This window comes from Dermochelys coriacea, chromosome 5 (assembly GCF_009764565.3).
Source record: "Dermochelys coriacea isolate rDerCor1 chromosome 5, rDerCor1.pri.v4, whole genome shotgun sequence".
Classification (NCBI taxonomy): domain Eukaryota; kingdom Metazoa; phylum Chordata; order Testudines; family Dermochelyidae; genus Dermochelys; species Dermochelys coriacea.
Genome location: NC_050072.1, coordinates 24,343,646 through 24,366,329, shown reverse-complemented (window position 1 = coordinate 24,366,329; position 22,684 = coordinate 24,343,646). Strand labels below are relative to the sequence as shown.

Below are 22,684 nucleotides of genomic sequence, written 5' to 3'. Positions count from 1 at the left end.
AAATCAGGACATCTGGTCACCCTAGTTCTGGAGTCCACAATTCAAGAAATTTTATAAACTTCAGCACGTTCCAAGAAGAGCCATGAGGATGATTAAAGGATTAGAAATTATGTTTTAAGAAGCTCAATCTATGTTGTTTAATAAAGTGAAGATTAAGGAGTGACTTGATCAATCCTATAAATATCTACATGGAGAACAAATATTTAATAATGGGCTCTTCAATCAAGCAGAGAAAGGTATAACATGATCCAATGGCTGGAAGTTGAAGCTTTCTTGACTGGGGCCTTAGATCAGATATGAAGTACATTAGCCACTGTTGTTCAGCAGTGGGACTGTCAATTTGATATTTTTTTATGAGTACTAAATTCATTTTAAATATTTTCAATCCCATATCTGACTCTAATACACTTTTTTGAGATGAGAGATAGTCTCCATGTGTTTCATCTTGCAAATTCCTTGATGTACCACAGATTATCAGAGTTCTGCATATTTTACTTCAGAACTTTGGTTACTATATATTATAATTGCTACAGTGAGAAAGTGTCTTTGTTTTTTTTCCTTCAGCTAATCCTTGTGAGCTCCACTGCCGTCCTGTAGATGGCCAGTTTTCAGAGAAAATGCTGGATGCAGTTAGTGATGGTACTCCTTGCTTTGAAGGCAGAAACATCCGAGATATCTGTATTAATGGCATGTGTAAGGTATTGGGTATGTTTGTGTGTTTCCTTCTCTAAAATTTCATGGGACTGCATTATCAGGGGAAACTGTTTACCAACTTATTTAAGAGGATGCCAGCCTGGGGCATTTGATTTCATTGTATTTTAAATTTATAGTAGAAACAAGTTAAAGGGGAACTGCTTTTCTAAATGGACATTAGAATAACTTTGACCCTTTCTACAGAACAGATTGGCCTCGTGGTTGTTGTTTCTTTTGTTATCAGAACCAATTAAAGAATGTCTGTTTGCTCTATTCCTATGGCAATATTGTTTTCACAGAGGATTATACGGTTTTGGGGCCACAATTACTTTTAACCATTTCATACAACTACATTTTGAAAATGTGATCCTAATTTTATGAAACCACGTGTTATTCATCGGCTTAGAATTCAATCCGTTGTACTTGTAATATTTAATCACATTCAGTCTTAGAAGCAGTGAATCTGCATGAAATTTACTGTACGTAACCAAAGCAAACAAATGAGGACATGTAACAATGGATAAATTTTAATTGTAACAACATTACTCTTTTGACATAATTCTCCACTACACCTAGGGTGACCAGATGTCCTGATTTTATAGGGACAGTCCCGATATTTGGGGCTTTGTGTTATATAAGCACCTATTACCTCCCCACCTCCTGTCCTGATTTTTCATACTTACTGTCTGGTCACCCTAACTACACCTAGATTGTGCCCAGCATTCACAACATTCTATTGGTGTGTTCTGAAAATACATGCAGTTCCTGAAATATTGGGTCATGGTTACATAGTTATAAGATAAGGAAATCCCATAGTCGATGGGTTGTTTTCCAATAGGCTAGCAATGCATTGGAGTATGTTTTAATGGTATGGAATCTGTAGTTTTATTTTTTTGAAAATATGAGGTTCATAGCCTGTTCCTGTTGAAGCCCAAAGGAAATTTGTCCACTGTTGACATTGGGAGCAAAAGCAGGACTGTGTTTCCTAGAAAACACTTAGTTAGTTGCTGGTAGAAATTAATTTATCATCTTCTTGGGCCATTTGATAGCTGCATACCTTAACCACCTGAATATCAAGTCATGTACTTGCTATGTGTCCACTCCGAAGATTTAACTTTCCAGTGGAACTGTTGGTGCATCAAAGAACAGCAACAAAGGGGTTAATTCTTAATTTTTTATACAGTACCTACACTTGAACTAGTGAATTCTTTGGATAAGCTGGAGTTCCTGATCCAACTCCCATTGAAGTCAGTGAAAATTATTCCCTTTGGCTTCAGTGGAAGCTGGGATGGGCAGGGGGAACTGCTATGAACAGTCATACTTGAAGATATACTGAAACAAACCTTTTTAAGATATGAACATGTTTGGTAAATTTTTCAAATGCATATTTTTGCTTTGGTGACCATGTTTTCCAAAGGGAAAACAGAACACCACACAGGGCTGGCCCGAGCCTCCGTCCCCTGGCACAGGGCTGGCCGAAGCCACTTGCCCGAGCCCACCTCCCCACACCGGGGGCAAGCAAGACTTGGGCAAGCAGTGACACACACACTAGATAGAATGACAATATTTCCCAAAGGCTGGGGCTGGCACAACTGCTCACTCGAGCCCTGCCTCCACCTCGCGTGGTGCTGGCATTGCCACTTGCCCCCCCCCCCCCCCAGCATGTTCCTTCACACCCTACTTTTTTGACAAAAGTGGGCATTTGTCCCATTTGCTCTTGCCAACTGATCAAGTTAGCAAAAGCAAGTGGGACACATGCCCACTTCTCCCCCCCGCCCCCCAAAAGTCAGGACATCCCAGGTCAGGGCTTAAAAAAGGGACAGTGCCGGCCAAAATGGGATAGGTGGTCACCCTAATTTTTGCTCATCTCTATGCTTCTTGGCTCCAGGCAGGACTGATCTAAGAGAGGCAGAATACTGAATTAAGAGGGCTATTTTCGTGTTATATTTGATCCAGCTCCAATAGTATCTGCAATTTTATAAGAGCACTCATCTCATGAGAGTTTCACTCTGATTTCTAAGCCAAAGTAGTTGAAATTAGAATGACTAAACTTCAGGCTTTCAAATATTTATTCATATTGAATCCCACAAGCTTTGGCAGTTCACACATCACTACAAATGTATGTCTATTTTATACAAAGCAGGTTTTTTAAAAATGCATTTGAATCAGTGAGGATGAATTGATGCATCTCTGTTGAAAGCAAGCTCTGCCATGTAGATCAGAGGTTCCCAAACTGTGGTACATGAGCATGTGAGAAGTGGACTGTGGCAAAAGGTTACTCTGTCTACTTGAAGGGACAGGGGGGCCTGGAGCAAGCCAAACCCTATTCCATGACAAAACCTTTCAAAAAGGAAAGAGGGTGAGGGAGTAGCAGAGGAATGGGATCTAGATGTTAATCAGGTAGCTGCCTCCTTAGAATGATAAAATCCAGCTGTTTGGTAGCTTACAGGAAGATTCAGAGGGAGAGGACAGACAGCCAAGAGGGCAGAATTGCAGGGGAACATTGAGTCAGAAGAGAGGCTCCCTGAGATAGGAACCAGAAGGGAGACAGGTGGGCTGGGGAGCCTACCTGAATCAAGAAGGAGGGCTGTGGAATCCTTTCACCAAAAGGAAAGAGTTGTGAGTTCAGGGCCCAAAGGAGGCTCTGTGCAATGGGACTGGAACCCGGATTCTGGTGGGCCAGGGAAGCCTGCTTAAATCATGTCACAACCCCGTGGAGGAGGGCTCTGGAATCCCTTAACTATGAGGAAGGAGTTGTGAGTCTGGGGAGGAGGAGACCAGCAGAAAAGACTTCCCAGAGAGGTCAGAGATTGCAGTGGGACTAGCAAAGCACCCTGGTTCAAAGGGAACTGGAGGAGACTCAGAAACATGAAGCCCTCAAGCAAGGTGAGTTGCAGCTGAATATGCTTGGTGCCCAGAGCCATGAAATTCCAGTCAAGGCTCATTACCACTCTGCCTCTCCCCTCTGAACCCACTCTGCCTTTCTTTTCCACATGCACACAGCCACTACCACCAGCAGAGCCCTCCCCTCCCTTTTCTCCTTCCCCCAACACACTCCAGAGCCCTCCCTACTCTTCTCCCCACCACACACACCACTGGAGCTCCCCTGCTTCTCCCCCTCAATCCGAGCCCTCCCTACTTTCTCTCTCACACACACACCCTTCCTGTCTTCCCCTGCCCACCACCAGAGCTCCCCTGCTTTCCCCCTCCCCGCACCACCACTGTAGCCCTCCCTGTCCTCCTCCTCCCGCCCCACACCACCAGAGCCCTCCCTACTTCCCCCCACACACACACCACCAGAGGCCTCCCTGTCCTTCTCCCCCCCACACACACATACCACCAGAGCCCTCCCTATCCTTCTTCCCCCACAACACCAGAGCCCCCCTGTATATTCTCTCTCACATTCTCTCTCTCACTCACACACACACACACACACACACACACACACAGCCTTCCCTGTCCTCCTCCTCCCCCACACACGCACCCCACCAGAGCCCCCCATCCTTCTCCTCTCCACCCCCACCAGAGCCCTCCCTGCTCCCCCCCACACACACTAGAGCCCTCTCTGCCCTTCTTCCCTCTCCCCCCCATTACCTCCAAAGCCCTCCCCGCCCTTCCCCGTCCCTGTCTTTTTTTATACTTGCACTCCTGCAGATACCACAGGAATCACCCCCTTCACTCCATCCAGAATCCCTACTCTCAGTCTAACTTCATTAGTGCTGCGATGGAATCTGTTTTCCCATCTTGTGAAACTTCTTGAAATTTCAAAAAATTTCCCTTTGTGCATCCAGATAAAAGGGAGACCACTCAACATTTTCACAACAACCCAGCAAGAGAGGCCCACCTTTCCCAGAGTAGTCACGATCAGTCTAGTTAGCACACTCAACTGAATGAGACAGAGAAGGGACTTGATGGGTGAGGTAATAGCTTTTATTGGACCAGACACACAAGCTTTCAGTGTACACAGAGCTCTTCTTCAGGGACTTGAATGGGAGTTTCCCACATCCTAGGTGAATGTGCTGACCACCAGAGTATTCTGATGTCTCTGGTTTTGATCAGAAATTCCATCCTGCACCTAAGAAACATTTCCTAATGAAAGTTTCATCCAAATCAACAGGTTCTCACAAAATTTCAGTTTTGACACATTTTTGATGAAAAACCTGTTTTGTTTTAAAATTCCCAATCAGCTCTTAAATTCCTATCCTTCAACCCTCCAACTCAGACTTTCCCCTCCAAACTACCATCTTGTCTAATTTCCCCCAGGCAAATGTCCACCAGGCAAATTCAATACTTAAGTCTATTAAGGCCTCAAATAAATGTGTATAAACAGTAAAAATGTGCATTGGTACTTGTGATGCAGCAGGAGAGTTATGGATGGGAGGTATATAAGCCCAAGGATGATCAGAGCCTTATTCCCTGTGGACTGAGGAGAGGTTACTACAGGTTAATTAGACCACCTGGATCCAATTAAGGCCTTTCCAGAGACCTAATACAAAACCCTGCTTCAGTCAGCTGGCAGGAGGGAAGGAAGGGTATTGAAGTTTGGAGAGTACTCTTGTTGACTAGAGTACCAGGGGAAGGGAAGCCCTGCTAAGCAGAGCAGAGGGACTCCCCAGGTGCAGAAGATTGAGAGAAACTCTGCCCAAGGGAAGAGAGGGCAGGAAGCCCAAGAATAGGGGCAAGAGGCAGTGACCTGACCCATCACACAAAGGAAAAGCGTGGGACCCACCATAAAAGCTTTGGCCATTTGTCACATGCTTCAAACATCAATTTTTTTCGGAAGATGGTACATGAACCAATGAAGTTCTGAATTGTTCATGTATATGATTGTTTTCAAGGGCCATTTTGTAGGTATTAGTCATAGAATCATAGAACTGGAAAGGACCTCAAGAGGTCATCTAGTCCAGTCTCCTGCACTCATGGCAGGACTAAGTGTTATCTAGACCATATAGTCTAACCTGGTCTTAAAAATCTCCAATGATGGAGACTCCACAAACTCCCTGGGCAATTTATTTCAGTGGTTAACCACCGTGACAGGAAGTTTTTCTTAATATCCAACCTGAACCTCTCTTACTTCAATTTAAGCTCATTGCTTCTTGTCCTATCCTCAGAGGTTAACAAAAACAATTTTTCTCCTTTCAACAACATGTATTATCATAAACAATTCAGGAGAATCAAGGTTGTTTTTAAATTAGTGTACTTGTGCTATTGTGAATAAAGCTGGCAGTTCATTTACATTCAGGCTATATGACAGGTTTCAGAGTAGCAGTCGTGTTAGTCTGTATTCGCAAAAAGAAAAGGAGTACTTGTGGCACCTTGGAGACTATCAAATTTATTTGAGCATAAGCTTTTGTGAGCTACAGCTCACTTCATCGGATGCATTCAGACTATAGTTTCAGTTCACAAAACAAACAGAATGAATCGAAGCCAGGATCATGTGATGAACAATGTAATCTGGCAGTACAAAGGACTAGAACAAATGATTAATAGGTAACTGAAGTAGGCCTCTTCTCTGAATGGTAGCACACTTTTTTATATAAAATGTGTACACAGCAAACCCACTTGGGAAAAAAATCTTTTCAAACATCTCTCAGAATAATTTAGCACAGTATTAGTTCTGTCCAAGTGAATGCAATACATATTGTATGGTTCTTGGCAAGTGAATTAGAAAATATACTTAATTATTTCTACACAGCTAATTCTGGTACTGTAATAATAGATGAATATTGTGGTTGCTAACTTGAAAAAGGAGTCCTTAAACATTACAGGTAAATAGTAAGCCCCAATCAAGCTCTACTCAAGTTTTTAATCAGACATTTTAGGTACTGAAATACATTTTAGGAACTGAATTTCTCACAGAAATGCTTCTGGTTTGTTTTCTTTTGGCCAAAATAATGTTTCATGCTGGCCTGAAGTCAAATAAGAAGTAACAGTGGCAAGGTACTGTGTGATGTTGTATCTGTTACCCATGTGTATTTGGTGTGTATTGAGGCACAAGGCTAAAGACTAAGGCCAATGCTTTCAAATGTAGGTACCTAAGGCCAGGCACTTTGTAATAGGTTAACTGTTCCACTCCAGGTGTGCCCTAGTTTTGGTGTAATGAGGAGGGTGGGGTGGCCCCAGAGCATTGTAAATGAGAAACAGCCCAAAGGCAAGGAGAGAGTCTGGAATCTTGACAAAGCAGAGAACTCAGAAGAAGAGCAGAGCTGGGCTGAGAGCTGCAAGGAGAGGATGCCACTGAAGGAGGAGCAGTGAGAGTTTCCTAGTTGAGCAGTGGAACCAGATCAGGCTGGTGAAAGTGGAAGGTGGTCGGGAGGTCCGTCCCCAGGCCAAAGAGCCACAGCCAGGTAGGGCTGAGAGTAGCAGCAGGATGCCTGCTGGCTCTCTGAGGTGGGGAGCTGAAGCTAGAGGACCATAGAGAGCTGAAAGCAGGGGAATGATTGAGGGGGAGTGAGTTCACCAGGCAAGAACTATAGCCAGACTTGAGAATGAAACTGGGTGGAAAATCACGCCAGCTAGAGCAGCTGAGGTGAGATGTGCTGGACGCCATACTTGAGAGTTGCAGCACGGTGAGAGATGCTGGAGCTGTACTCGATGTATTGATGAACTATTGGGGCTTGAAAGAGTGAATGTTCTGTTTGGACTGGACTTGGGAATTCTGGATGGTGGTTCTGGATCCTTTAGTAATAAATTAAACCTGCAAAGGGATATGTATAGTCTGAAAGAGTGTGTGTACTCCAGAAGAAAGGGGAAATTGAAGCAGATCATGCTGTGGCCTGCTGCAGCAAGGCACCCCATGAAGGGGCTGCCTTCTCCCACTCCTACATCCATATATTAGGCACCTAAATGAAACTTATCTGATTTTACTGTGAATACACAGCTCCCATGAAAATCACTTTTATCTAGATGCCTAAACATGGATTTAGATGCCTCCATTTAGTCATCTACATTTGAAAAATATGTTGAATTCTCTTACAGTAACCTTGGCAGGGTCAGTATCTAGTACAAAGGCAAAACAAATGCACACCCGCGTTGGTGCTAGTATCACAGCAATTCACTAACAATTCCCGATACGCGCACTGTTTATCCAGCATGCCCATATGTGACTGATTTTTCTAAAGTGTCACTCATGCAGCTACTCCCAGTGAAGACATGTAAATGTGATGTCAGTAATCTGTTGCTGCTGATTACAAAACAATATTGCCAGCATCATCCACTCATTTGTCAACTCCTCCTATAAGCATTGGGAAGCCTGATCCATGCAGTTTATAATCCACAAAGAAAAGTGTGTGAAGGCTGGTGGTAGGGGGACATGGTCAAATATATACAACTGTGAGATACATTTGCCATTTTTTCTAAGTGTAACTATGGGGAAAAAATGCCAATTTTCCCCAACTTCCACCCAAGCTATTTATTGTCTGGTTTCTGACGGGCATCACAGCAGAGGTGGGTCTTAAGGCGAAATCTGAAGGAAGACATCTGTTCAAGGAGGACATCTTAAGTGTAAGGGCAGGTTTGAAGACATAAAGGCTTATATGAGGAGTTGACAAATGAGTGGATGATGCTGGTAATATTGTGAAGTGTTTTGATATCTAGTGATGAAAAGCACTATGTACAAGTTATGTTTTATAATAATTATAATAAAACATAACTTGTACATAGTGCTTTTCATCACTAGATATCAAAACACTTCACAATTTTAAATCCTCACAACACCCCTGTGAGGTAGGCAAGTGTTGTATTATTAAAGTGCATATCACAATGGGCTCTGATCCTTACTGGAACGTCTGGGTGCTAACATAACATAAATATTTATTACTAGTAATAAAAAGGTATTGCCGCCATAGACGAATTATTAATATCATCATGTTGGAGAATAATAATACTGTGTGGAATGGAAAAGGAAAGTAGGCTTTGGTTTTGGGGTTTTTTTGTTTGTTTTTTTGTTCTGTTTTCAGTTTTAACTTGTCAGACATCAGGTTGCATGTTTCAATCTTACTATAACAACACAAAAAGAAAAGGAGTACTTGTGGCACCTTAGAGACTAACAAATTTAGTCTCTAAGGTGCCACAAGTACTCCTTTTCTTTTTGCGAATACAGACTAACACGGCTGCTATTCTGAAACCTATAGCAACACAGTTCTTTAATGCTACTGCCCCCCACATTTTACCCTTCCACTGACAGTCCAATAAGACATCAGTTCAACCCAGGCTAAATATATAACAAGATAAATAGACACATCAGGATATGTCTCTCTTTCAATTCAGGACAATACTGTAGCCACGGTGACTGGATCATGAGTTCCTTGTTGGAGTAGCAGTGGGAGACACAAGTGAAAGGAGAAGCTTTAAAGGCACAATGTACCGCCCAAGCAATGTTAAAATTCAGTTAGTTTTTGTGACCACATCTCAGCTAAAGAAGGGATTTTTCATTTTGGCCTTCTGCTGTCAGGCAGACATCCAGGTCTCTTCTTGTGGAAATGGCAGCAGGAAACAAAGGGAAAACACTCCAGGCTGTTTTCCTTTTAAACACTGAGCAGCAGGATATCAATTGTTTTTCCTTCCTGTAGAAAGGCTTTCAGATTACAGTCACATGTATATCTGATTACACACACGTTATGCCATGTGGTGAGGCAAATAATAAAACAGTGATATTAAACATCAAGGGCTGAACCCTGAGGTGTGTAAAAGTAGCACTTGCCATAGAGGGACAAGGGGGACTTCATGCAATCGTTTGTCCTCATCCCTTTTGCTGGGGCTGGCTGAGAGCTAGTTTGCTTAGCCATGGAATTTAGAGCAGCTTCAGGGCTGCTTGGAATTATGCCAATTTGTTATGCCCTCAAAGCACTGCTCTGCCAGATGAGGGATTGTTGGAGCACAGAACCTTCTGGAAATCTTTGCCAACCTTTGGTATACCACTTACATTGCGTGGTATAGAGCCACCCAAGGATTCCACTAGGATGCCTGTCCTAAGTAGTTTTAAGTCTCACTTTGCACTGTCCAAGTACTGCAAAGGGAGGCAAGAGTGTGCCAGGAGCTGAATGTAATGAATAGTGTATTGTGTGGTGGGTTTTTTTTTATTTTTTAATAACCTGGGCCTGACCTCAAAATTTCCTGCCACAATCAATGGTGGGCACAAAATTTCAGGCACGAAATTAAGTTATTTTAGAAAATTTGGCTTTTATCTGTTTTGGATCAAAAACATGAGGACAGCAGCTAAAAGACAGGATGAAGGATTTAGAAATAAAAGTGATTAATGACAAAAATAAAAGGAAATGCTCTGATACTCACTGGGGAAAGTAAAACATGGCCTGGGAACTACTAATTTAAAGTTGGTCTAATATATTGCACTGTCTTGGAACATCTGTTATCAAGCTTTTTGGTGCAAACGCTTCCTCTTATTCTGGTGAATGTGGCATGCTGCTCAACTGAGCTCACTTGTAGTGTAGCAGTTGTAACATGGCAGCCTAGTGGCAGCTATAAAGGAAGCTGTATCTTTAATAGCTGAAATGTCAAAAGCCATCATGAAGATATCAGTCTGGCAGAATTTGGAGTGGGTCAGGCATAGGAAGAGAAGACTAAAATGAAGGTTTTATTTAATAAGAGACAGAAGATTGACCACTTTGGAATAACTATCTGGAGCTATGAACTGCATTTTCAGTGACTGGGGGGAAACTGGAATGTGGGCTCCTAATATGATAACTGAGAAGGGACAGGTACTCCATTAGTGTTGCAATAGCGGACAGTGATGTCTGATTTCGAACTACTGATTAGAAAGCAGGAGTTGTATACATCCTTTCTGGACAGCTGCAGCTGAAACAGCAAAATAGAAAAAAAGTTCCTGGTAGAATCATAGAATATTAAGGTTGGAAGGGACCTCAGGAGGTCATCTAGTCCAATCCCCTGCTCAAAGCAGGACCAATCCCCAACTAAATCATCCCAGCCAGAGCTTTGTCAAGTCTGACCTTAAAAACCTCTACGGATGGAGATTCCACCACCTCCCTAGGCAACCCATTCCAGTGCTTCACCACCCTCCTAGTGAAATAGTGTTTCCTAATATCCAACGTAAACCTCCCCCACTGCAACTTGAGACCATTGCTCCTTGTTCTGTCATCTGCTACCACTGAGAACAGCCTAGTTCCGTCCTCTTTAGAACCCCCCTTCAGGTAGTTGGAGGCTGCTATCAAATCTCCCTCCCCACCCCCCTTCTCTTCTGCAGACTAAATAACCCAAGTTCCCTCAGCCTCTCCTAATGTCATATGCCCCAGCCCCCTAACCATTTTTGTTGCCCTCCGTTAGACTCTCTCTCCAATTTACTTGATGCAAACCTTGTTTTGCAATTAAAGATGCCTGCTAGTCATTTAATGTCAAGGTATCACAGACATAGTTTAATATACTTGTTAGCCATGTTGGTGTAACCATGTTGGTCCCATGATATTAGAGAGACAAGGTGAGTGAGGTAATATCTTTTATTGGACCAACTTCTGTTGGTGAAAGAGACAGGATTTTGAGCTATCCCCGAGCTCTTCCTCGGGTCTGGGAAAAGTACTCCATATCACAGCTAAATACAAGGTGGACCCAATGGTTTAGCATAAGTAGTTAAAATGTATTCTGAGACCTTCAAACAGCTCTGTGTTGTTCAAAAGCTTCTCTCTTTCTCCAACAGAAGTTGGTCCAATAAAAGATATTACCTCACACACCTTGTCTGTCTAAGGGCATGTCTACATTAAAAAAAAAGTCAACCTATGTTGGGTCTGCTTACAACCACCACTGTAATTACTGCGGTGGTTCATGTCCACACTACCCTCCTTTTGTCGATGGTGCGCTTCCTCACCAGAAGCACTTCCACTGACTTAAGAGGGGCAGTGGATGGGGCTGAGAACCTGAGCTTTCAGTTCCACACCCAGCTTCCCACTGGGTGCCTGGCTGTCCCCCAGGCTCTCAGCTCCCCTTTCCCCACTGCAAGCTGGGCTCCTGGCTGCAAATGCCATGCCCGGAGTCCAGGTGGCTCCTGGGCAGTTGGCGGGGAGCTGGGAGCCTCCGGGCAGTAGCCTGGCTGGAAGTGGGGAGTAGGCAGGTACAGCCTAGCTTGGAGTGGGGAGCCCAGGTAGCAGTTGGAGACCCCCACCTGCCCCAGTGACAGCTGGGCTTTGTCAATTTCAGGGCTCCAGCATGGAGTCCTGAAATTGACAAGAATGACAGCCAACATCCGATGTAAGTAACACAGTGCCTACACAGTTACAATCCCATACAGCAAGATAGTGTTAGAGAAGTTAGCTAGTACCACAACTGAAAGAGTGTTTTACATGAGTAGAACAATGAGAGAAAATAACGCATCAAAATTACAATAATCCATTTTAATTTGTGGGTGGGGCCTGGCCGAAGGCCTCCAGCTGCCTTAACAAAAATAATTTAAAACCATTACAATCATCAAAGCATGTTGGAGGCAGGTTTACTTTCTGTAACTTTAGACCATCTTCTTGAATTACAATCAGCATTTCAGGGCCTTCTGGTGGTTGAGCTTCTGGAAAGTGACAGACTATGTGGCACAGACCCTGAGCATGGTTTCATGATGCTGAGTCACACAAGGGTAGGAAGGAGGAGCCCCAAGAATTAATCCTGTAAGGCATAATATCTTCTGAGCGCTGGTGAGGAACACGGTGTGAGGTGACTCTTGCTACACTTTTTTAAATGGCACAGCAAGCGCTTCTTCCAGCACATTCATTCCAGTAGGCAGGCAGTGAAGGTGACTCTGATCAGAAATTAGCCTCTCTCCTCTGTCCCTTGCACACAAAAACACAGCAGGAGCCATTTTATTGCTGGGAGGGGGAATGGCACCCTATATACTCTCTTTCTCCTATGGGAAAGGCATAACATAGCCCTTCATTTCTGAAGAATTTGAATAGAAAACAAACCATTGCAACTTTTCTCTCTTGCCTCCTTTGGCAACCCAGTGTTGGAATTTCATGACGTGAAATGACTAATCGTTTTTCAAGGGACCCTCTTAAACAGAGTGTACAAACTCTGAGGAGTGAAAGGACAGTGCTACTGCAGATGTTCAGATACCATGGAGATGAGCACTAGGCAGGTAGGCCAGACAGAAATGAGTGCTATTGAGCATGGCACTTTCTATTTATGCTTACCCATGGAAGCTATTGCTATGGAAAACTCCCTTTATATTAATCTAGCTGATAGTATTTTAATGAACAATTAAGGTTTAGTTTTTCAAGATACAGAATAAGTTTCAACATTGGGCAAAATGCCTCCACTTTGTCAAGTAAAATTGATCTTGGTTAGTTACATCAGGGATTAATTTGGCCCGTTAATCAGATTTTTTTAATCCTTACAAAATTTTATTTGCTGTCTGAAAATCTGTCTTGACCAGGATCATATTACAATAGTAGTTCTCTTTATATTTCCAGGCAAAACCACATTAAGATAGAGAGTACATATCAGCAATATAGAGTGAACTATATTACTGGTATGTTGTAGTAATTCCCAAACAAACATTATTAACCAAGGTCATTCAGAGTTAAGGTTAGTCTTTAAAGAAATCCAAGCACATTAAGTTATGGAAATGCATGGTTCGGGCAGCATTGAGAGCATTTTAGGTGCCCTAAGTTGACATGCCCGTTGAAATTGGCTGCCATCTCCCAATGTTCTCATTGGGATTGAGAAAACAAGTTGTCCTCAGCTAAGATGCCCTCTTTCAAAATAACCCCTAGAGCTGTCCGGGAAAAAAAAATCTTTCCCTTTTTTTTTTTTTTTTTTTTTTTTTTTTAAATGAAAAAGCTTTCATCCCAAATCAGGATGAAAGGTGAGTAATTCACAGTTTTTCACAGGAGGGGAAGAATGTAAAAAAAAGTTCAACTTCAGGAGACCAGAAATGGAAGTTTTCTGCATGTTCTGCTTGCTGCCAGACTCCCCAATATACATTTTGTGCCCAGAGGGGAAGTGCTGTACAGTAATTTTGGGGAGGATACACACTGTATTCTTCATAAATAAAGAGGTTGAATCCTTGTTTTACGTGCCAACAGCCCTTCTATAATGATTACATCTGACTGTGGTAGCGAAGCACTATTGATATGTTTTAACGTTTGTTAAAATGACTTGTGACAATGGTACGTAAAATTCAGTTCTTTTTTAAATCTCTGGTAATAACAAATATCTTAAATTCACTGTTCCACAGTTAAGGTGGCAGGCTGTGCATCTTCAGAAGTAATTGTCTATACAAAATAAAAGTTTAAAGTTAAATGTTACATTAAGTCACGGTTCCTGAGATAACTACACCTTTGACCCCTTTGTGGCCTCTGGATGGGCACCATACTAAGGTCTCAGGTCTCTAGCTATTACCTTTTCTCAGAACAGGAGTTTGCAATCCAGTCTCTCCAGACTGTGGATTTGGGATTCAGACGCCCACAATTCATTGGTTTCAGAGTAGCAGCCGTGTTAGTCTGTATTCGCAAAAAGAAAAGGAGTACTTGTGGCACCTTAGAGACTAACAAATTTATTAGAGCATAAGCTTTCGTGAGTTACAGCTCATTATTCAGCCGGTCTGACCAGCTTCAGGTTCACCACTGTTAACCATTGACAAGATTAACCAGTGACCAGCCAGCTTTCATAAAGCAAAGTATGATTTATTCAGAATAAAAAACATTACAGAGAAAAACCTATCTTAGAAAACAATAAACTATTTATATGCAACTCTAATATATCATGGTGTCACTCATCTTCCACATGGGGTTAAAGTACTGCAGGTTCTTTCCTCAGAATCTCTGTCTTGGTCCCAGTTTCACATCAGTTTTTGAACCTACTGTGAGTGTCCTGTCTCCCAGATCATGATTATCTCTTTATACAGTTTCCAGTTCTTTGTCTGCGAGACTTCTTGAACCAGATCAAACTTCTCTGTGCTATTTCCCACAGAGGGTGAACATTCCACAGACTTGTAACCCCTGATGGCTTTAGTTCCCGCAGGAAATCCTTTAGTTCATCTGTTGAGCCAGGCTACAATCACTAGCCAACCTATAAATTTACACATAACATTTATAAATTTGATAGAGTAGCATTTGAATATTCTATGGGTCCTTAGCATCTGTCATATCTTAATATAGGTCTTTGAATATTCCATGTTTCCAAAGCATTGCATCCCTCGTATCTTACATTCTGGCTTTTTTTTAGTACTAAATTCTTTCCTCTGTTTCTGAGATAGTCTATTTAAAAAGAATTAAATATATTTAGGATCCTTTTCTTATGGTCATTAGAGGCTCATAGGATCAGATTTTCTCCTGCATCCAAGTTCTGCTCAGTGCAAGAGAAAGAAGTTCCAGCTCTTTGAACCTGTGAGCTGCCCTGCACTACCCCAAAGCTGATCTAAAGCAAACTGGATTGTTCTACCTTTTGTCACTGGAATATGGTCTTAAGGGACCATATATGGATGGATGGTTGGCTGGGCATAGTTCTACCATACCTCACCTCCAGGCCCTCTGACATGCTCCTCTGTGTTGGGGAGGTACAGAGGCTGGCTTCACTGGTGTAAAGCTTTATGCCAGCAGAGAATTCCTCTCTATTAGCAGGTTTCAGAGTAGCAGCTGTGTTAGTCTGTATCCGCAAAAAGAAAAGGAGGACTTGTGGCACCTTAGAGACTAACAAATTTATTTGAGCATAAGCTTTCATGAGTTACAGCTCACTTCATCAGATCCATGCCGTGGAAAATACAGTGGGGAGATTTATCTACACAGAGAACATGAAACAATGGGTGTTACCATACACACTGTAACAAGAGTGATCAGGGAAGGTGAGCTATTCTCCATTAGCAGATTTCTCTGCTGGGCAGCTACAGCCAGAATCCAGTCCCTTCGTACCACCTGAGTGGCACAAAGAAGCTGAAACAGAAACCAGCATCTGACCTATTCTTTCTAGAGCTGTTCTGCAGCCATGCTTGCATAAACTCAGCATTTTCTCAAAAAGAAAAGGAGTACTTGTGGCACCTTAGAGACTAACAGATTTATTTGAGCATAAGCTTTCGTGAGCTAAAGCTCACGATGAAGTGAGCTGTAGCTCATGAAAGCTTATGCTCAAATAAATTTGTTAGTCTCTAAGGTGCCACAAGTACTCCTTTTCTTTTTGCGGATACAGACTAACACGGCTGCTACTCTGAACTCAGCATTTTCTACAACTGAATCCCCAAAATATGCACTAAACTGCCACTGGGTACCAATGTTTGTACAAGTTCCAAGTATTCATTATAATGAGTGTGTCTTTCAGGTCTGTCAAAAAATGTTCATGTTAGTGATATACTTGCATAGGTTAGTAGATAAAATATTAGGCCACTAACACTACTACTTTTTAGTCCAATTGGCAAAACACTTGCTTGGGAAACCTGGAATATCTATATGCCATACAAAAGTAGAGAAAAATCCAGGATATGTTGGACAACGTAGGTCAATTGAGAGGTGTGTTTCTGTTAAAATAATGACTTCTTGTAACCGTTGCATGGGTCATAGCATGTACTGTGCAAATAATGGCTGTCACTCTTGTCCAATGTGCTCAATTTTATACTTAAATAAGATGTGACAGTCTCTGGTATTAAGTGTCTGCACGTAAAATATGTTGTATTTGGTGAAATCAGTTCATTTCCTCTTCTGAAGCAGCTGATTAGAAGCTGACACTGGAGTCAGTGACACGTTAGGTCAGGAACAATTCATTATAGATAGAATATTTATATTGAAAATGTCTTTACTTTTAGACTGTTGGCTGTGATTATGAGATAAATTCCAATGCAACTGAAGATCGATGTGGAGTTTGCCTAGGAGATGGATCTGCTTGTCAGACAGTGAAGATGATGTTCAATCAAAGTGAAGGATTAGGTAAAAGGGGTTGGGTTTTTTTTCTTCTTCTCTTTCTGAGACTGTTTCTGCAAATAATGAGGCTTGAAAAATTCTTCTCATTTCAAGTTGGTAAGTAATCTGAATGGCAAATTACTAGTGGCGACTCCTCACTGAAGTCTGTTTTGTGTAGTCCGTTTTGAATCGGAGACGATTCTTTAGCCTGTACTGTGAAATGGCTTTGAGTGCACCTTGACCAATTAAATACCAGTTTTGCCTCCTGACTGTTGGATGTCAACAGCCTCCACTGCAAATTACCCAGATAATAAATAGCCAGCAAGCTCATTTGCAAAAGGTATTGTGATACAGCATGGCCAGAGGGCAGCAGGAGGGTGATAGAGGGGAGATATGTAAGCCCCAGGATGATGAGAGCCTTATTCCCTGTAGAGGGAAGAGAGGATGCTATAAATTAATTAGAGCACCTGAAGCCAATTAGAGCACCTGAAGCCAGTCACCTGATAAAAACCCCCCTGCTTCAATCAGACAGTTGGAGGAGTTGAAGCAGTGTGGTTTGGTGTTAGAGCAGAGAGCAGTTTGAAGGAGAGCAGTTTGGAGGGAAGCAGAGGAGAGTTTGGAGAAGTGCTGTGGCAGGCCAGAAGATCAAGATCCTAGGTAAAGGGAAACCCGGCTTGTGCAGAGCAGAGGGACTTCACAGACACAAGGGGTTGGGAGAAACCTGGCCTAAGCAGAGAGAGGGCAGGAAGTCCCACAAGCTGAAGGGCTGGAGTGGGAAGTAGCCCAGGGGAAGGAATCACTAGTTCAAGTGGTTTGCTGCTATCCCTAGGGCCCCTGGGCTGGGACCCAGAGTAGAGGGTGCGCCCGGTCCCTCCCTCTCCACTCTCCTTCTCTGGGATACTAGTGGGACAGTTAATACCCCAGATCAGGGGTGAGAAACGGTGCCCTGAATGCCCCCCACAAGAAGAGAGAGCACGGGACCCCTCATAGTAGTGCCAGCAATTTGCCACATGGTGTGAGGGGTGGGATTGCTGTGCTGTGGACCAGGGTTAATCAAAACCATCCTGTCCTAAGATGGACGATGTGGTCCAGGCCCTAATACAAGCCACTGCGACCCAGCAGAAGGCTACCTGGGTCCAAGAAACCGCCCAACAGGAGGCAACTCGGATACAGCAGGAGACTAATCGTCTGTTGATGAGTCAGGCTGCCCAGGACCGAGCCCTGCTGCAGGAGCTGGTGAACCAGATGAAGGCCCTTATGGAGCTGAACTGCAACTGCGATGGGACCTGGACCATACGTGCCAGCCACTGCCTACAGAAAATGACACGGGAGGATGATGTGGAGGCATACCTCCTGGCTTTTGAAAGAGCAGCCCTGTGGGAGGCCTGGCCCTGAGTTCAGTGGTCTGGTATCCTTGCCCCGTTCCTGTGTGGGAAGGCCCAGAAGGTCTACTATGATATGGCCATGGAGACCGCAGCAGATTACCCCCAGCTGAAGGCAGAGATCATGGCCCGATCCAGAGTAACAACAGCATGGCGAGCCCAGAGGTTCCATGAGTGGCAGTATATGGAGGATAAGGCACCCCGATCGCAATTGTTTGACCTGATCTACCTGACCCGGAAATGGCTGAGCCCTGAGGCCCTCAACTCTGAGAAGATGATGAAGCTCCTGGTACTGGACTGGTATATGAGGGGGCTACCACCAGGCCTCCGGGTTTGGGTTGGCTAGAATGACCCCTCCACCTATGATGAGTTGGTCTCCGTCGTGGAAAGACAGCTGGCAGCCCATGAACTGTTCCAGACCCCAGGGGGTGACACACAGCAAACCAGGAAGCCAGTCCTAAAGCCAAGCCCCCGGACTGTCGAGAACTCCAGGAGAACCATAACTGGGAGGAAAGAAACCGAGGAATGGCCCAAGGCCAAGAAGGGACCTGGGGGAATAGCCAAATAGCCCCAGGCAGAGGGCAGCAACCGGGGTAAGGGGTCACTGTTACGAATGTGGGGAATTGGGGCATATAGCAGCCCAATGCCCCCAACAGGGAAGAGCCTATGCAGTGCAATCTGGGGGATCACGAGGAGCAGTATGGTCTAATTGGCCTGGTAGGAGTCACAATGACGCCACATGGGTATACGAGATCAGTAAAAATGAATGGTATTGAAATCATAGCATTAGTAGATTTCGGGAGTGCTGTCACGCTGGTCTCAGGGAAGTTGGTGGGGCAAGACGAACTAACCCGAGCCAAAAACACATGGGTAACATGCGTTCATGGCACCGTAAATTTCTACCCCACAATCTCAGTATGGATTGAGATCCAGGGGAATACTACCAGGGTAACTGCAGGGATGGTCCCCAGGCTCCCCTGCCTGGTCTTAATTGGTAGGGACTTCCCCAGGTTTGAGAGCTTACTCCCTGCAGTAGAGCCAGGGGAGGGTAGCAACCCCCGGATTGAGACGGAGGCACCTACAGATAGCCTCACCCCAATTTTTTCTGGATTTGCCCCAGAGTTATTTTCATCCCCTGGGAAATCCCGAAAGTCTAGGCAGGAAAGGAGGGCAGATAAAAGATTAGGGACCAGGATTCTAGCAGAGAACCAGAAAGCCTCCCTTGTTGGTAGGCGAACCTATTCAAGAGGTCAGGAGACAGCTCAGGCCAGTGAGGACTTGGAGGTGGTTCCTAGCCCAAGTAGGGGCAACCCAGGGGGCAGAGTTGAAACAGGTCCCCTGGAATTAGGTCAGATTGGTACCACACATGATAATTTCGGGCAGGACCAAGCCAATGACCCACTATATGCGAATGTGAGGGAGGCGGCAGTGGAAGTAAATGGCATGCCCATGGAGGGAAAGACCAAAGGCCCAAGGCCATGTTATGGGTCCAAACGTGATCTGTGGTACCAGATAGCGCATATATGAGGGGAAGAAGTAGAGCAGCTCTTAGTCCCACGGAAACACACAAGGACAGTACTAGCGTTAGCTCACAGTCATTTATTTGGAGGATATCTAGGAGTAGACAAGACACTGGATAGAGTCCTAAGAAGGTTTTACTGGCCAGGAATATGTGCAGAGGTCCAACGTTATTGTGCCTCCTGCCCAGAATGCCAGTTGCATAGCCCCCGACCTCACTTGCGGGCCCCATTGGTACCTTTGCCTATTATTGAAGTCCCTTTCAAGAGGATAGCTATGGACCTAGTGGGCCCGCTAGAAAGATCGGCACGGGGCCACCGAAACGCACTAGTCATCCTTGACTATGCCACACGGTATCCAGAAGCCATTCCTTTAAGAAACCCCACATCCAAGGCAATAGCAAAAGAACTACTCCAGGTTTTCGCCAGAGTGGGCATCCCTAAGGAGATCCTGACTGACCAAGGAACCCCTTCATGTTGAAATTAATGAAGGACTTATGTACTCTGCTCTGCATCCAGGTTCTACGGACCTCAGTCTACCATCCACAAACAGATGGTCTGGTCGAGCGGTTTAACTGTACCCTTAAAAGTATGATCCGGAAGGTAGTAGCACAGGACGGAAAAGACTGGGATACCCTTCTGCCGTACCTGATGTTTGCAATACAGGAAGTCCCCCAGACGTCCACTGGTTTCTCTCCCTTTGAGCTACTATACGGACGTCACCCACCCGGAATATTAAATATAGTCAAGGAAAATTGGGAAGAACAACCCAACCCAGGAAAGAATGTCACTGAGCATGTGACACAGATGAGAGAGCGAATAGCTCGAGTAACCCCCATAGTATGAGAACATTTGGAAAAAGCACAAGAGGCCCAGTGGACATACTACAACCGCCGGGGAAAAGTACGGAGATTTTAGCTGGGAGAATGGGTGATGGTGCTAGTGTCGACAGCAGAAAGCAAACTCCTGGCCGGCTGGCATGGGCCATGTGAGATAGTGGAAGCCATTGGGGAGGTCAACTTACTGAAGCCCTGGCATGATGGAGAGACATGCCTGGTCATTCAGGGAGCTCCACCCCAGACAGACGACCCACAGGGGCAGGTGAGGATATCCCCCGAATTAACCCCAGAACAATGAACGGAAGTCATTGATATGATCCAACAGAACCAAGACCTATTCTGTACACAGCTGGGATGTACAACACTGGTCCAACATCATATCGTATATCACCAGTCCCAGAGTAAGGGTGATGATAAGACCATACCAGATACCAGAAGCTAAAAGGGAAGAAATTAGGACAGAAGTGAAGAAGATGCTGGAACTCGGGATTATTGAAGAATCCCACAGTCAGTAGTCTAGCCCTATCCTCCTAGTCCCCAAGCCTGATGGCACTCTGAGGTTTTGCAACGACTCCCGGAAGTTGAATGAAGTATCCCAATTTGATGCCTATCCGATACCACGCATTGACGAGTTGATCAGTTAGGCAAGGCCCAATACCTAACCACCCTGGACCTGACCAAAGGATATTGGCAAATTCCCCTGACCAAAGATGCCAAGGAGAACACTGCCTTCTCTACACCCGATGGCCTGTTCCAATACACTGTCCTCCCATTCAGACTCCGTGGGGCCCCTGCAACATTCCAAAGACTTATGGACAAATTGCTGCAACTCTATGCCAAGTATGCCACCTCCTATTTAGACGACATAGTCATCCATAGCCCTGACTGGGAAATGCACCTAGGAAAAGTAGAAGTGGTGCTAGACACCCTGCGGAAGGCCGGCCTCACTGCCAACCCTTCCAAGTGCGTGATAGGGCTAGCTGAGGCCAGATACCTCAGGTATGTAGTAGGGAGAGGCTTGGTGAAACCCCAGTGGAACAAAGTGGAGGCAATACAGGGTTGTCCTCGACCAGTCTGCAAAAAAGCAGGTCAGAACATTTCTAGGGATAGTAGGATACTATCGGAGATTCATCCCTCATTTTGCCAGAAGAGCAGGGCTGTTGAAGGACCAGATAAAAGCCCGGGGCCTCGAGGTAGTAAAGTGGACTGATGCGGCGGAAGGAGCATTCACAGATTTAAGGACAGCCCTTTGCTGTCATTCAGTACTCACAGCCCCAGACTTCAAGAAGGAATTCATCCTACACACAGATGTCTCGGAGGTAGGGCCAGGAGCCATCCTTTCGAAGATAGTAGAGAAGGAGGAACACCCGATTTTGTACCTCAGCCAGAAACTCCTCCCCAGGGAACAAAAGTATGCTGTCGTTGAAAAGGAATGTCTGGCAGTAAAATGGGCCATGGAGACTCTCCGCTACTACCTACTGGGGCGACAGTTTACCCTCATGACAGACCACGCCCCGCTCCAGTGGATGCACAGAAACAAGGAGAAGAACGCAAGAGTGACTAGGCGGTTCCTATCCCTGCAACCCTTCCATTTCCAGGTACAGCATAGGGCCAGAAGCCAACACGGCAATGCTGATGGCCTGTCATGACAGCACTGCCTCTGGTCTCAAGTAGCCCAACCCTATGGCGTTGAGTGGGGGTTGGAGGGGGGGAGAATATGTAATACAGCATGGCCCAGAGGGCAGCAGGAGGGTGATAGAGGGGAGATATGTAAGCCCCAGGATGATAAGAGCCTTATTCCCTGTAGAGGGAAGAGAGGTTGCTATAGATCAATCAGAGCACCTGAAGCCAGTCACCTGATAAAACCTCCCTGCTTCAATCAGACAGTTGGAGGAAGAAAAGGAGTACTTGTGGCACCTTAGAGACTAACAAATTTATTTGAGCATAAGCTTTCGTGAGCTACAGCTCACTTCATCGGATGCATTCGGTGGAAAATACAGTGGGGAGATTTATATATACGCACACACAGAGAACATGAAACAATGGGTTTTATCATACCCACTGTAAGGAGAGCGATCACTTAAGATGAGCTATTACCAGCAGGAAGGGTGGGGGGGAAGGAGGAAAATCTTTGTGGTGATAATCAAGGTGTCTCCCAAGATCAGTGATGGGTCGTCCTTCAGGATAGGTGCATGATGATGCATTACAATCTACATACCACACAGACTATGCTGACAGCTTGTGGCACACACTCTCTCAAAGAAACTGCAGAACCACCTGATCAACATCCTCTACAGCAAACAGGGAAAGATTAAGAGTGAGCTCTCAAAACTGGATACTCTCATAAAGAACCAACCTTCCACACAAACTTCCTCGTGGCTGGACTTTACAAAAAGTAGACAAGCCATCTACAA

The 22,684-nt window shown here is 44.6% G+C and overlaps 1 protein-coding gene across 2 annotated transcripts in view; it reads left to right on the top strand.

Moving 5' to 3' along the window:
- Positions 1-22,684, top strand: part of ADAMTS12 (ADAM metallopeptidase with thrombospondin type 1 motif 12) — a 328,935-nt gene that overhangs the window by 212,058 nt on the left and 94,193 nt on the right. For both annotated transcript variants that reach the window (XM_043514501.1, XM_038403775.2), the window contains exons 13-14: positions 565-698; positions 16,439-16,559. In XM_043514501.1, coding sequence (XP_043370436.1) covers positions 565-698; positions 16,439-16,559 — 255 coding nt within the window. The remainder of the gene's footprint in view (positions 1-564; positions 699-16,438; positions 16,560-22,684) is intronic.